At 47.1% G+C, this 15,000-nt stretch overlaps 1 protein-coding gene across 1 annotated transcript in view; it reads right to left on the bottom strand.

Moving 5' to 3' along the window:
• rrp12 (ribosomal RNA processing 12 homolog) overlaps positions 1–13,970 on the bottom strand; it is a 19,236-nt gene extending 5,266 nt beyond the window's left edge. The window contains 30 exon segments of the mRNA XM_048269801.1: positions 516–623; positions 750–919; positions 1,025–1,183; positions 1,303–1,394; positions 1,706–1,863; positions 2,010–2,117; positions 2,432–2,537; positions 2,675–2,755; positions 3,068–3,147; positions 3,150–3,222; positions 3,582–3,675; positions 3,790–3,857; positions 4,317–4,471; positions 4,988–5,147; positions 5,297–5,361; positions 5,497–5,618; positions 5,718–5,860; positions 6,234–6,348; positions 6,710–6,810; positions 6,920–7,031; positions 9,049–9,140; positions 9,237–9,335; positions 9,471–9,598; positions 9,754–9,892; positions 10,069–10,185; positions 10,531–10,636; positions 10,886–10,962; positions 11,498–11,581; positions 12,152–12,369; positions 13,744–13,970. Coding sequence (XP_048125758.1) covers positions 516–623; positions 750–919; positions 1,025–1,183; positions 1,303–1,394; positions 1,706–1,863; positions 2,010–2,117; positions 2,432–2,537; positions 2,675–2,755; positions 3,068–3,147; positions 3,150–3,222; positions 3,582–3,675; positions 3,790–3,857; positions 4,317–4,471; positions 4,988–5,147; positions 5,297–5,361; positions 5,497–5,618; positions 5,718–5,860; positions 6,234–6,348; positions 6,710–6,810; positions 6,920–7,031; positions 9,049–9,140; positions 9,237–9,335; positions 9,471–9,598; positions 9,754–9,892; positions 10,069–10,185; positions 10,531–10,636; positions 10,886–10,962; positions 11,498–11,581; positions 12,152–12,369; positions 13,744–13,882 — 3,469 coding nt within the window. The 5' untranslated portion in view covers positions 13,883–13,970.
• Between the last annotated feature and the right edge of the window lie 1,030 nt (positions 13,971–15,000).

Here is a 15,000-nt window from a genome sequence, read left to right as displayed (position 1 = left end):
AATATAAACCAGCTGTTTGGGCACTATGACTGTAATGTAAAGTTACACGAGGTCGAGGGGAGTGAGTTAAGAGTTATTTGTAACCATGGATACCTCTCCACCGCCCTATTTGCTGCATCAGGCAAGCGACACACTGTAGTCCACTTCATTGTTGCTGTAGCATTTTGGTAGCAACATAGTAAATACATGTTAACTCTCCAAACCAAATGGTTTGACGGCCGCTGTTTCACTTAGACCTAATTTGAACCGTATTTGCAAAAAACTCCAATCATTTGTCCATTACGATTTGTTCTTATGAACCAGTAAGTGTTAAAATGATAATGCTAAAAACAACAAGCTTCCGAGTGGCTACCTCACTCTATACAGCACACACACTCATGCACTCACACACATGCACTCACCTCACACGCACGCACAATATCAGCAGATGAAATTAAAACAGAACAGATTAAAAAAATCATAAACAAGACACACACTTATCAAAACAGTGGGCATTTCCACACACACACACACACCTTTGCTCTTTTTCTGTTTGTCCTCCTCATCCTCAATGAGGAGGCGTCCGTCTGATGTCACCTTGAAGCCGTGCTGCGCCTTACGGGTCTTCACCTCAGGGTTTGTGGCTTGATACACACACACACACACACACACACACATTAACATTTTTAAACAAATACACCAATTAAACACATTCATGTAAATGTACAAATGCGTACACACACACACACACACACAGGGGTGTCTCTTACCCAGAACTCTCTGTGAAGCTCCAGGATCCAGGAAGTTAAGTGGCTCATCGCTAAGCCCCTCCTTCAGCCAAGCCCCGCCCTTCTTCTTCACAGTCTTCTTTACAGCCTTTTTCTTAGGCCCCTCCTCCTCAGACATGTCAGAGTCGCTGTCTGCCAGAATATCCTCAATACTGCACAGCATCGCCACACACACACACACAATTTGAGTTACTGATACACAAACACACAGATTAGACCCCTTCACTCCAGTTACATAATTATGTAGCTCCTCCCACCTGTCTCCTCTGGCTTTGGGGGCGTCGGCCTCACTGTCTGACCCCTCCTCCTCTGCCTTCAGGGCCTCCCTCTTCCTCTTAGACCGCGCCTCCACCTTCCGGATGTTCGCCAAGACTTTATGATGTTCCGCAGGCAACATGTCCTTCACCAGCTCAAACCTACACACACACACACACACACACACACACACACAGAGTATGAACCTTACAATGCTCTGCAGGTAAAATATCCTTTATAATCTCATTCCATCAGGTTGCCGTGTGTGTGTGTGTCGTACCCAAACTTGCGGATGAGTTTAGTAAAGATGCTCTTCAGGCTGCCTCTGAAATGGCGACGCATGTCATCCTTGATGTTCCCAATGGCCTCCATCTGAGAGCGCAAACACACACACAGAGAGAGAGAGAGAGAGAGAGAGAGAGAGAGAGAGAGAGAGAGAGAGAGAGAGAGAGAGAGAGAGAGAGAGAGAGAGAGCACTGCTTAGTCCAACTATAAACACTTCATTGTAAATACGAGTATAATTTACTATCAATATGAGTACAGGATTTGAGGGTGTGTATTTGAGAGATACCATATGGCAGTGTACATTGGAGCGTGTGTGTGGAGAAGTGTGTGTGTGTGGAGAAGTATGTGTGCGTGTGAGCGTGTGTGTGTGTGTGTGTGTGTGTGAGCAAGAGACCAACCATGACAGTGAGATGGCCAGCGAGGGTCTTGACGTCCAGAACGTACAGGATGACCTTGAGGAAGCCAAGTGCGACCTTCAGGATTTGACGCGTGCGGCACGTCAGCAGCAAACACACGTTATGGAGGAGCTGCTCCAACGTAGACGACTCGATGGAATCTACACACACACACACACACACACACACACACACGTTTCAACCATCTTCCAACATATTTGGAGTCTACAACCACATATACAAGGTCATCACACACACACCAGACAGACAGACAGACAGACAGACAGACAGACAGACAGACACACACCTCTGTAGTGGAAGACCAGTCTGCTGAGGGCGAGTACTGTGCAGGTCATCATGGTGACCGTTCCAGTTAGACCCACATACACCACGCTCAGGAACTCCTCCAGTGCGTCTGAAACACACACACACACTTTAATGCTTGACAAGTAGCATATGCATCATCGCAAGATCAAATCCACAACCCAATATTACCACACACACACACAATTCTTTATTTGGATTGAGTAGGATATGCATCTTAAAAGGAGTTTCCCAAAAGTGCACATGAAGGGTTAAGGTGCCTTGTTCTCCACAAATGTGTGTGTATTGCCAACATATTGCCGTACGCACACATGCACACACACAGCGTGACACATCCACAAATAAATACTAATACACACTAAATGTTTAATAAGAATTGATTGGTGTGTTTGTTTGCACGTGTACCTTTCTGATTGCCACAGAAACGGGTGAAGGCGTTGCCCATCTCGACCAGGAGGCTGAAAGCGTTTTTACGAGCGCCTAAAGACACCTCTTTAGTACAGATAATTACCTGCACACACACACACACACAGAAACAGACACAGACACAGAAGTTCAAAAGTACGTTTGGGATGGACAAATGGAGAACTGAGTAAAAAATGAGAGAAATAGAGAGAAAGTGTGTGTGTGTTTCTGTGTGTGTGTTACCTCTGGCAGTAACGTGATGATGAAATCTTTGTGTTCTTCTTTCAGCTGCTTCATAATGTGAATCAAACACTTTAACCTCGGCTAGAGAGAGAGAGAGAGAGAGAGAGAGAGAGAGAGAGAGAGAGAGAGAGAGAGAGAGAGAGAGAGAGAGAGAGAGAGAGAGAGAGAGAGAGAGAGAGAGAGAGAGAGAGAGAGAGAGAGAGAGAGAGAGAGAGAGAGAAGATTAGATTAGAAAAGAAGAGAAGATTAGAAAAATGAATACACTAAATGAAACCATGAACTCTAAACCTAAACAGACAACAGAGAACAGAAACTTGTTTAACTTATTGAACATTTCAGCATTGGCATGCTTGATTGTGTGTGTGTGTGTGTGTGTGTGTGTGTGTGTTTTACCCTCTTGGCTGGGGAGGCTGCGGTCTTGAGGCTGCTCAGTAGCGCCCCCTGTAGTTGCTGCAGGTTGTTGATGACAAAGCTGCGACTGGCCTCCCCCCCCCACACATCTCCTCCAGTACACGGTAGGCCTTCTTCTGAACACCCACCTCCTTACTCTATACACACACACACACACACACACACACACCACACACACACACACCACACCACACGCCCACCACACACGCACCAAAGTTTCAATAGATTAGAACAAATCGTACATATGACAATCTTACTTTGAGCTAGAGTTTTACTAATGATGTATGTATGTTTGTGTGTGTGTGTGTCAATTACAGGTAAGGTTTCAATAGGTGTGTGTGTGTCATCTCCAGGTAAGGTTTAAATAGGTGTGTGTGTGTCATCTCCAGGTAAGGTTTAAATAGGTGTGTGTGTGTGTCTCACCACCAGGTAAGGTTTGAATAGGGGTGTGTGTGTCACCTCCAGGTAAGGTTCAGTAGGTGTGGTTGTGTCTCACCTCCAGGTAGGGTTTGATGAGTTCGTACGTTTGGGTCATAGTAGCCTCATCGACACAGGGTGCCATGGCAACCACCAGGTCCATCACAGCCAGACTAAGGGGAGCATCAGAGTGAAAGAGTTTAACGTGTGTGTGTGTGTGTGTGTGTGTGTGTGTGTGTGTGTGTGTGTGTGAGAGAGTGATTATGTGTGTGTGTGTGTGTTCTTACCGTGTGAACTCAGAACTATCAGCACCACTCAGCTTCTCTGTGGCCTTCTGCAGGAATGAACACACCAGCTGCACACACACGCACGCACGCAAACACACACACACACACAGTTTTAGAGGTGGAGTGGGTCAAAAAAAACAAAACATGACCTGAAGCATCATCCAGCAATGTTAATGTCAGTCAAATGGGACAGTGGTGAAAAAATATTACTGTGTGTGTGTGTATACGTGTGTGTGTGTACGTGTGTGTATGTGTACGCGTGTGTGTATGCGTGTGTGTGTGTGTGCGAATGTGTGTATACGTGTGTGTCTGTGTGTGTACGTGTACGTGTGTGTCTCTCTGTGTGTGTATGTGTCTGTGTGTGTATGTGTCTGTGTGTATGTACATGTACGTGTGTGTGTGTGTATATGTGTTAGTATCTTGGGCTCTGTGATGGTCAGGTAGACTCTGATGGTGTGTGTGTGTGTGTGTGTGTGTGTGTGTGTGTGTGTGTGTGTGTGTGTGTGTGTGTGTGTGTGTGTTAGCACCTCGGGCTCTGTGACGGTCAGGTAGACTCTGATGGTGTCCAGCACGGCTGGTCTGTACGGAGCGCTGTCCGACTCTGGGGGCTTCTGGGTAAAAACGTTGAACAGGATGGGCAGGAAGTTCTTGGAGAAGCGGCCGAGCTCCGCCTTCTCCTCAGCTGTAAACAGGAAGTGAAGTCATCAGCCTTAGCGTCTGGTCTAAAAAATGTGTTGGGACTCAGACGTCACCTTTCCCTGGTCATGACATGTGAGGAGGACGGATTCTTTTGCATCTCATCTGGACATCGGTAGATTCTGGAGTGATTTATGGCGGCGCACACAGAACTTCAAACCTGCTCTTCAGTGCGTCCACATTTGTCCACTCTATGGTTAAAAATGTGTGTGAACTCAATTATCCCCTGCAAACAAATGTGCTAGCGAGGACTGATGGTTTGTGTTGTGTGTGTGTGTGTGTGTGTGTGTGTGTGTACCAGTCTCTGCGCTCCGTATGAGTGTGCGTAGCGCCTGGCAGATGGGCAGTCGGAGGTCTGGGCGCTCGTGTGTGTGTGTGTGTGTGTGTGTGTGTGTGTGTGTGTGTACCGGTCTCTGCGCTCTGTATGAGTGTGCGTAGCGCCTGGCAGATGGGCAGTCGGAGGTCTGGGCGCTCGTGTGTGTGTGTGTGTGAGTGTGTGTACCGGTCTCTGCGCTCCGTATGAGTGTGCGTAGCGCCTGGCAGATGGGCAGTCGGAGGTCTGGGCGCTCGTTGAGGGCGGAGCCAAGGGTGCGGGCGAGACCAGCGAACCCGCCCACCACGTCAGTCGGCCGCTGGCAAAACCCGGGCAGCATGGTCCAGATCTGAGGACACACACACACACACACACACACACACACACACACACAGACAGAAGCCAAAAATGTAAACATCAATGTAAACAAAAATCTACATGTAAATATCAATGTCTGCAGGCATTAAGAGTACATGCAGATATACATTTACACTTTACCTGCTGCTCTAGAGTCTGATAGACTTTAGACTCCAGCTTCTGTCCAGCCTGATCCAGCTCCTCAGCTGAAACACACACACACACACACACACATTAATAGTAAGTTATTAATAACTTAGACACTGAGTATAGTGGGAATGTTTTGCTTAAAATTGAATGATATGTTCTTCAAATAACATGCATCTCACACACACACACACCTTTGCGTTTGAGTGTGTTGGCCAGGGGCAGGAAGTAGGAGGAGAAGAAGGCCAGCTGGGTGTTCTTCAGGTGATCCCGAATCACCGGAACCAGCCAGCTACGAGGGAACTCCAGGTCGTCCCTACACACAAACACACCCATTACATAAACACACAAAAAATACACTCACTCACCCAAATCAGCAATCTCAGGTCATACAAGAGCACACACACACACTCACTGGTGTCCGGTGATGAGCAGGGGTATAGCCTTCAGCAGCAGTTCTGGTCCCATGCTCTCCACAGCGCCCCCTACAGCCAAGTCCAACTCCCCACCGAACGGGAACCGCGGAGTGGAGCGCAGATCACACAGAGACTGCAGACTCTGCAGGAACACACACACACACACACACACACACACACAACACACACACACACACACACAAAACACACACACACACACAAAAACACACACACAAAAACAAAAAAAAAAAAAACAAACACACACCCACACAAACGTGCACACACAAAAACACACAATCACACACAAAAAAACACACACACAAACGGGCACACGCACAAAAACACACACACACTTGGATAAAAGTGTCTGCTAAATGAGTACATGTGAATGATTTGAACACACAGACACACTAAAGAAAATTTGTTCACTATAAAAACACCAGAAAAGCAAATATGTGGACCATAAACCAAGGGCTTATTAATAGGATCGCACACACACACACACACACACACACCTTGACCATGATGGCGTGAGCTTGTTTTCCAGCTCCCCTGTAGAAGCAACCGAGAACCTGGAGTACAAACGGCCAGGATGCATGGAACCTGTAAGACAGCCCCTCCTCCACACACCTGCACACACACACACACACACACACACACACACACACACACTAAATAAGTCATCTTTGTCTCCTGGGTTGGGTGTAAGTAAAGCAAGTGAACAATCCTACAGCTGTGTGATGTGCAGTGAGCAGGTGGTCAAATGAGCACATTTAAGATACACACACAACCTCAGCTGGTCACACACACACACACATTTCCCGGAACATCTAGGATCACACACACACACAACCTCAGCTGGACACACACACACACACACTTACCGGAACATCTAGGATCACACACACACACACACACACACACACACACACACAAACCTCAGCTGGACACACACACACACAACCTCAGCTGGACACACACACACACTTACCGGAACATCTTGACGATGTGTGATGGGTTCCCTGATGCAGCACCAGGCAGAACTGGTCCAACTTCAGACATGTGGGGCGACACACACTCCTCTAGGAGAGTCTGACACACACACACACACACACACACACACACACACACACACAATTAGATCACACAAACACAAACAGAATGAGATCACACACACGCAGAGTCAAGGCCTCTGGCTCACCTTCATGGCCTGTGTTGCCGTGGAGACGACCTTAGTGTGTGGCGACAGCAGACAGCTCATAGCGATGGAGAAGAATCGTGGGAGATGGGCCAGACACAGAGAGCTCTGCAGACTGAGACACACACACACACAGAGTCAGGACACACAGAACACACACACACACCACACACAGAGTCAGGACACACAGAACACACACACACACCACACACAGAACACACACACACAGAGTCAGGACACACAGAATACACACACACACACACACCACACACACACAGAGTTAGGACACACAGAACACACACACACACCACACACAGAGTCAGGACACACAGAATACACACACACACACACACACACAGAGTTAGGACACACACACACACACACACACAGAGTTAGGACACACAGAATACACACACCACACACACACAGAGTCAGGACACACAGAATACACACACACACACACATACACAGAATACACACACACACACCACACACACACACACACACCACACACAGAGTCAGGACACACAGAATACACACACACACACCACACAGAGTCAGGACACACAGAATACACACACACACAGAGTCAGGATACACAGAATACACACACACAGACACACGAGTGCAGATGCATGTAGGCTATACTCTGCTAGTCACACACACGCTGTAGTAGAGCAAACTCAGTGGGATCCTAGTGTTGCATACACAGTCTGGGGCATAGATATATACACACATAGATGCCGCATTGTCCGTTGAGTTCTATTAGAAGGAATATGTCAACGCGGCCGCCACATTGGTAGGGGCAACACTCGCCATAAATGAATGGAGACTAATGATGAGCTGAAGGAGTTTTGGGCTATAAAGTCATGACGCCATTAAATTTTGCCACTTCGAACGTTACCATTTCACTACGGCAAGCTTTTTGACAACCAACATTCAAATGACCGCATTTGACAACATTAATAAGAGACAGATAATAGGCTACGGATGTTGGATGACTACATGAGTAACATTACATTTCAGAATTATTCATTTGTCTTCACAACAAAACCATGGTTAACCGACGCAAAATTAGCCGCACCACTAGTCACCACCAACTCCAAACTTGTTCTCTACAAGCCTTTATAAGACAACACACACAATACAACATCACAATACAACAACAACAAAAACAACAACAAAACACATAAACACAAAACGGCCATCCCCGTATTTCTATAAGGCGCTACGATTTGTACAAAGGCAAAGGTGGGGCAGCCGTGGCCTACTGGTTAGCGCTTCGGACTTTTGACCGGAGGTTTGCCGGTTCGAACCCCGACCAGTAGGCGCGGCTGAAGTGCCCTTGAGCAAGGCACCTAACCCCTCACTGCTCCCTCGAAAGTGCGCTGTTGTAGCAGGCAGCTCACCGCCGGGATTAGTGTGTGCTTCAGCTCACTGTGTGTTCACTGTGTGCTGTGTGTGTTTCACTAATTCACGGATTGGGATAAGAGACCAAATATCCCTCACGGGATCAAAAGAGTATATATACTTATACTTATATACTTATATACTTATATAGGGATCAAAAGAGTATACATACTTATACTTAAAGCCCACAGGGTCTGTTCTCTGATCATTTCCACTCAGACACCAGTTTCTCCATTGGCCTCCACTGATCTATCGGTTGATTGTGGCCCTCAGCAACATGGCGGCGCCAGTGCCATAGGCTACGTTCTGGAGTCCAGTGCGGCGTCTACGTATATATATCTATGGTTTGGGGTGCCAGCAGATTCCTTCAGATGCGCTGACTGTTGAAATACCAAAGCGGTTGATGTTGCGCTGCTTGCTGTTAAGGGCAATGACAGAGGTCACTCTCATTGGTTCAACGGATGTCACGTCCACAACACACCCATGACTGATTAAGAAACAACCCTTTTGAACAACGCGCCTGGCATCTGACGAACTTATTACGCCGTCAAGATAACGATTTTGAACTGGCCACATTGTACATCTATTTAAACCATCCGTTTCAGACCGTTAAAAAAAAAAGCCTATAGTCAGGACACACATAATACACACTGATACACACACACACACACAGTCAGGACACACATAATACACACTGATACACACACAGAAAAATGGCTTACCTGGCCAGATGTGTGTGTGCCTTCTCCATCACTGCAAGCCAGGCAAGCAAAGGCTGCAGGTCATTCTCACTGGGCAGGTAGTCATAGAGTGCCTACACACACACACACACCCACGTCATAAACAAAGACACATATTCAAGATGGAAGACATTGCCCTATTATACAGCCAGTGTGTGTGTGTCTCTTACATTGATGATCTGTGCGTTGAGTTCAGCAGACAGGGGGGAGCTGCTGGGTTGGGAGCTGAGGAGTTTGTGGAAGGCCTGCATGGCTCCTGCAGTGACCAGCTGTGGGGCGGGGGAGAGAACACACACACACATCAGCATAGACATAACACACAACATGACACTGCAGAAAGAGAATAGAAACAGGCAACAGTGATATTCATAGATAGGCATTTGAGATCAGGTGTGTGTGCTCACCGCGTGGCTGAGGGTCATGACGCGGAGCAGCGTCTCACAGCAGCTCTTGGTGGAGCCGACGGGGAAGCAGGGCAGCAGCTCCTTCAGAAGGCCCAGCACATGCAGCGTGGTGGTGTCCTCTTTACTGCCTGATGGAAAAACACACAGCCAATGGCCATTTGAGTCTGAGACTTCTGTTGAGCTAGAGACACTCACTCACTGTGAGTGAGTGAGTGAGGAGTGAGTGAGTGAGTGAGTGAGTGAGTGAGTGAGTGAGTGAATGAGGTTATTTGGGTTTGTTTACCTCCTGCCTGTTCGATCTCTTTACAGCAGAATTTGGCGGTTGTCACGGCAGCAGGGTGGTGGGCGGGGCGGCTGTCTGAGAACAGGAAGTCACTCCCTCTCAGGATGGAACACACACCTTGCTGTGCTGCTTTACGCACCTGTGACACACACACACACAAAAAAGAATTAAAAAAAAAAAAAAATATTGTTGTTGTTGGATGTGTGTGTGTGTGTGTGTTCTGACCTTGGGTTTGGAGTGTACAGTGAAGCTGAGTAGCCCGTGGTAGGCCTGTAGGGTGGAGGTGTGTGTGTGTGTGTGTGTGTGTGTTCTGACCTTGGGTTTGGAGTGTACAGTGAAGCTGAGTAGCCCGTGGTAGGCCTGTAGGGTGGAAGGGTAACTCCACACACTCACATCCTGCTTCTTCAGCATCAGTGCCAGACATGACAGGATCTACACACACACACACACACACAGCAAAAAACAAATATATAAAAACATCATTACATTACAAAACCCTAAATAACACACACAAACATTAGTAACCTAAACATACACTCACAAGCATATAACACACAGTTAACACTCATATCTGCTGAGAAGAAAAGCTCTGAGAGAGAACACACACATACTTGTAAGATTTCTGCTCAGATATAGGTGTGTGTATGTGTCTGTGTCTCTTAGCAAATGTGTGTGTGTGTATATGTTTACATATGTAATGATGAAATGCATGTGTGTGTGTGTGTGTATGTTTACATATGTAGTGATTAAGTGTGTATGTGTGTGTGTCATACTAACCCAGCGCAGTGCTGAGCTGCTGTCACTGTTGGCCTGCGATGACATCACGTCCATGAAGGCTTTGGTTGTATCAGAGAACCGGTTCTTTAGAACTGGGACGGGAACCCTGTCAGCCACACACACACACACACACACACACACACACACACACACACAAAGTAGCATGTTCAGAGCTCACAGAGCTTCAGTAAATAGTGCCAGCAACCAATTAGTGAGGACAAACAGCTGGACCAGCTTCATATGAACTCATCTCCCCCAGGAATAGGGAGCCCCAGCATGTGTGAGTGTGTGTGTCTGCATGTGTGTGTGTGTGTGTGTGTGTGTGTGTGTGTGTGTGTGTGTGTGTGTGTCTAACCTCTTGAGCACCAGGTTTAGCAGGTAGGCCACTGCAGCTAGAGACTCACTGGATTCTACAGCCTCAAGAGTAGTCATCTGAGAAAGAGAGAGAGAGAGAGAGAGATGGAGATGGAGAGAGATGGAGAGAGAGAGAGAGAGAGAGAGAGAGAGAGAGAACAAAAAATGTGTGGTCAAGCAGGAGGAAGAGGAGAAGAAAGAGGAGGAGAAAGAGGAGAAGAAAGAGGAGGAGAAAGAGGAGGAGAAAGAGGAGGAAGAGGAAGAGGAGGAGAAAGAGGAAGAGGAGGAGAAAGAGGAGGAGGAGGAGGAAGAGGAGGAGGAAGAGGAGGAGGAAGAGGAGAAGAAAGAGGAGGAAGAGGAGGAAGAGGAGGAGGAGGAGGAGGAAGAGGAGGAGGAGAAAGAGAAGGAGGAGAGGAGGAGGAAGAGGAGGAGAAAGAGAAGGAGGAGAGGAGGAGGAAGAGGAGGAGAAAGAGGAGGAGGAGGAGAAAGAGGAGGAGGAGGAGAAAGAGGAAGAGGAGGAGGAGGAGAAAGAGGAGGAGGAAGATGAAGAGGAGGAAGAGGAAGAGGAGGAGGAAGAGGATGAGGAAGAGGAAGAGGAGGAAGAGGGACTCACCAGTGCAGCAAAGTACTCCGTTTCTGTCTCCTTCCCACCCTGAGTACGAATCACGTCCGTCACCGCCGCCAACACTGCACAGATCTACACACACACACACACACACACACACACACACACACAGAGAGACACACACACACACACACACAGACACAGACACAGACACATACACACACACACACACACACACACACACACACACACACACACACACACACACACACACACGAGCTTAGAATCCTTCAGCCCGCAGCGTTCTCTTGGTGGACTAAACAGCACAGCAGTCACACAGAGGACCAATCATAGCACAGGATAGTAGTGGAAGATGGTGCACATTGCTAGAATGGGGTGTGTATGTGTGTGTGGACCACAGCATGTGTGTGTGAGGGTAGTAGGACTAGGCCAAACTGTGTAGGTGTGATGCTGTAATGGGTATCTGTGTGTGTTGTGTGTAGGTGGAGTATGCAGGTGCAGGTGCAGGTGTGTGTGTGTGTGTGTGAGTGTCTGTGGTAAGACAAGTGTGCAGCTGTGTGTGTGTGTGTGTGTGATGCTTTGTGGTACTATGTGTGTGTGTGTGTGTTTGTTGTATGTAGGTGTGTGTGTAGAGTATGGGAGGTGTGGTGCTGTGTGTGTGTGTGTGTGTGTGGTCCTGACCTCCTTGTGTGCGGCCGAGTTGGACTCCCAGTATCGCTGGACCTTGCGGAAGGAGAGGTTGGAGCAGTCGGACACTCCGCTCAGGAAGGTGGCGCCAGAGCGCTGGGACAGAGCCTGCTCCGCCTCGTCCATGTCCTCGCCATCCTCCCCCAGCTCCACAGCGCCGCCCTGCAGGTCATCATGCAGCTTCAGAGCGTCCACCGTCAGCCCACTCTTCTCTAAAACACACACACACACACACACACACACACACACACACACACACACACACACACACACACACACACAGGGCATTATGTAGCTTCAGCACATTCACTGTCAGATCTTTACCTCAACACACACACGGCATTATGCAGCTTCCGCACATTAACTGTCAGATCGCTCTTCACTACAAAACACACACACATACAGCTCATTAGGCAGCTTCAGCTCATTATGCAGCTTCAGAGTGTCCACTGTCAGACTACACTTCTCTATAACACACACACATAGGTCATTATGCAGCTTAAAAGCATCCACTGACAGACAGCACACACACACGCACACACCTGCTGTAGTCCACACACACACTCAATAATTTCTGTTCATCTGTATTAAATCAGCTGGATGAAACTAGCAGAAATGTCATATTTCCAACACTCCTCCTGTTATTTCCACTTGAGTTCTGAAGCTCCTCCTTACATGCCTCAGAGAGAATGCTCAGTTCGGCTTACAGTATTGTGACCTCTGACCCGAAAGACCTGTTGCCTTAAGCCTGATAAGATCAGCAGCCAGTGGACCATGACTGCCTGTGTTTGGGGCCTGTGTTTACCATGATGCAAAGTTTATTTTGGTTACTGGCATCTGCCATTGTTAGACTTTTCTTGTACACTTCGGAAATAGACTGTGCATATACTGAGTTGGTCTGCAAACCTGCGATTCTTGTTTACAAGGGCCCTAAAGGCAAAGAGCAACGTACATTTTATTTCTACAATATATTCCAAGGTGCAATATCTACTAATTGCTCTTCATCTTCATAAGAGTTTGTGATTAAAGTGTAATTCGTGTGTGGTGATGTTGCGTGAGTGTGTGCGCATGTAACTACTGGAGATGTCAACAAAACAGTCAAAGGTAGTTGCTGTTACGGTTATAGCATATGCGGTTATATATAATTCTAGATCAATACAGCATGAACTGGGGCTGTCCTACCCGCAGATATCTTACGGCAGGACAGCAGAAAACAGGACAGCAGAAAACGACTAACAGGACAGCAGAAAACGACTAACAGGACGGCAGAAAACGACTAACAGGACGGCAGAAAACGTCTTAACGCTAGCTAGCCATCGTTCATATTAATGTTAGCCTCGACCATCCAACTAACTTCACGTTTGGCTATTACCATGATGACAAAAGTTAATGTTAACTGCTATAGATCACTAACGTCACCGCTCTGTCCTGTTTATACGAAATATTCTGCGTAAACTTTCCACTGACTAAGTTACTCAGCGCTTTACTGTTGTTATGCTGCCTGCGTGGCTGTACGCGATCGCTGGGTCTTGGTACCCACGTGTGGTCCGCATGTAGGCCGGGTGATTTAACACCGCTGCACTTACCGGAGGGCCGACTGAAGAAACGACTTCTGGCCGCCTGTCGGTAGCGACTCGTCTCGGGATTTGAGTCGCTGCTGTGCCCTTTTTTCCATCGTTTTAATTTCTGTGCCGTCCCGGAGCGAAGCTTCCCCGACTTTACCATTTTGTTGGTTCAGTTTGAGCTGAGCTGGAGAGCTGGTTAGCTACCTCAGCCTGGGCTCATAGAGCAGTCGCAGTGGACTGACGTCACTCGCCTGCGCTGTGTTTGTGTTTGTGCACCACCTCATTATCACCGCCAGAGGGCGCTCCTCTGATAGAGAGCACCTCTCTCTAATTGTACGGAGCGCACGTTTCCATGCGCGCGTGCCTGGGACGGTCGGGATTGCAAAGGCAGAGACGGCTCTGTCAGAAGGCCCTTTTTGAAGTCACGAGGAGAGTAAAAACATGACGGAGCATTACTCAGGGACTGTTCCGGTACAGGAGGAGTTGGTCGCCGCTCTTGCAGTCACAAGTCCCTCGTGGCATGGCCTACTACATCATCTGTGTAAATGGAGCTGTATTTGACAAGAGACGGATGTAGTTGGTTTGTCCAAAAATGTTGTCACTATTCATTAACAATTTTTAAAGCTGTTGTCTTTATTTACTATTCTTTGCCTTTGTTCACCCTGCTAAGCACATTGAATTGCCCCTGAGTATTAAATGTGCTATATAAATACACTTGCTTTGCTCCCTTTGGAACTGACATCGATCCAACACTGGTTTTAAATCTAGACTTAAGACCAAACTGTTCTCAGACGCTTTCTGCTAACTGTGCCGAGTTACAAATTCTGAATCTGCCTCGATAATTATTCTACTTTGTTTTTATTACTTTTTTACTACTTTTGTTTTGTTTTGCTTACTAATTATTCTTTTATTTTTAAAATGATTTTACCTTGTGTTTTATGTTTTCTTTTATTATGATCTTTACCTTTTAACTATTCTTTGACTATATTGCCCTCTATGCTTTTTTATTTGTTATTATCGTTTGGTTTTGTTTATGTAAAGCACATTGAATGACCTCTGTGTATGAAATGTGCTATATAAATAAACTTGACTTGACTTGACTTGACTGGTGTGTGGGCCCCTCTGCAAATCTAATTCCCCCCAGAACTATAGATAGACATGGTTCTGATGATTGATAGATAGATAGATAGATAGATAGATAGATACTTTATTGATCCCCAAGGGGAAATTCAAGTCCCCCCAGAGCTGTACATAGACATGGTTCTGATGCCCCCTTGG

The sequence above is a fragment of the Alosa alosa genome, chromosome 18 (assembly GCF_017589495.1).
Source record: "Alosa alosa isolate M-15738 ecotype Scorff River chromosome 18, AALO_Geno_1.1, whole genome shotgun sequence".
Taxonomy (NCBI): domain Eukaryota; kingdom Metazoa; phylum Chordata; class Actinopteri; order Clupeiformes; family Clupeidae; genus Alosa; species Alosa alosa.
Note: the sequence above shows the minus strand (reverse complement) of the source record. Positions and strands in the feature narration are given on the sequence as shown.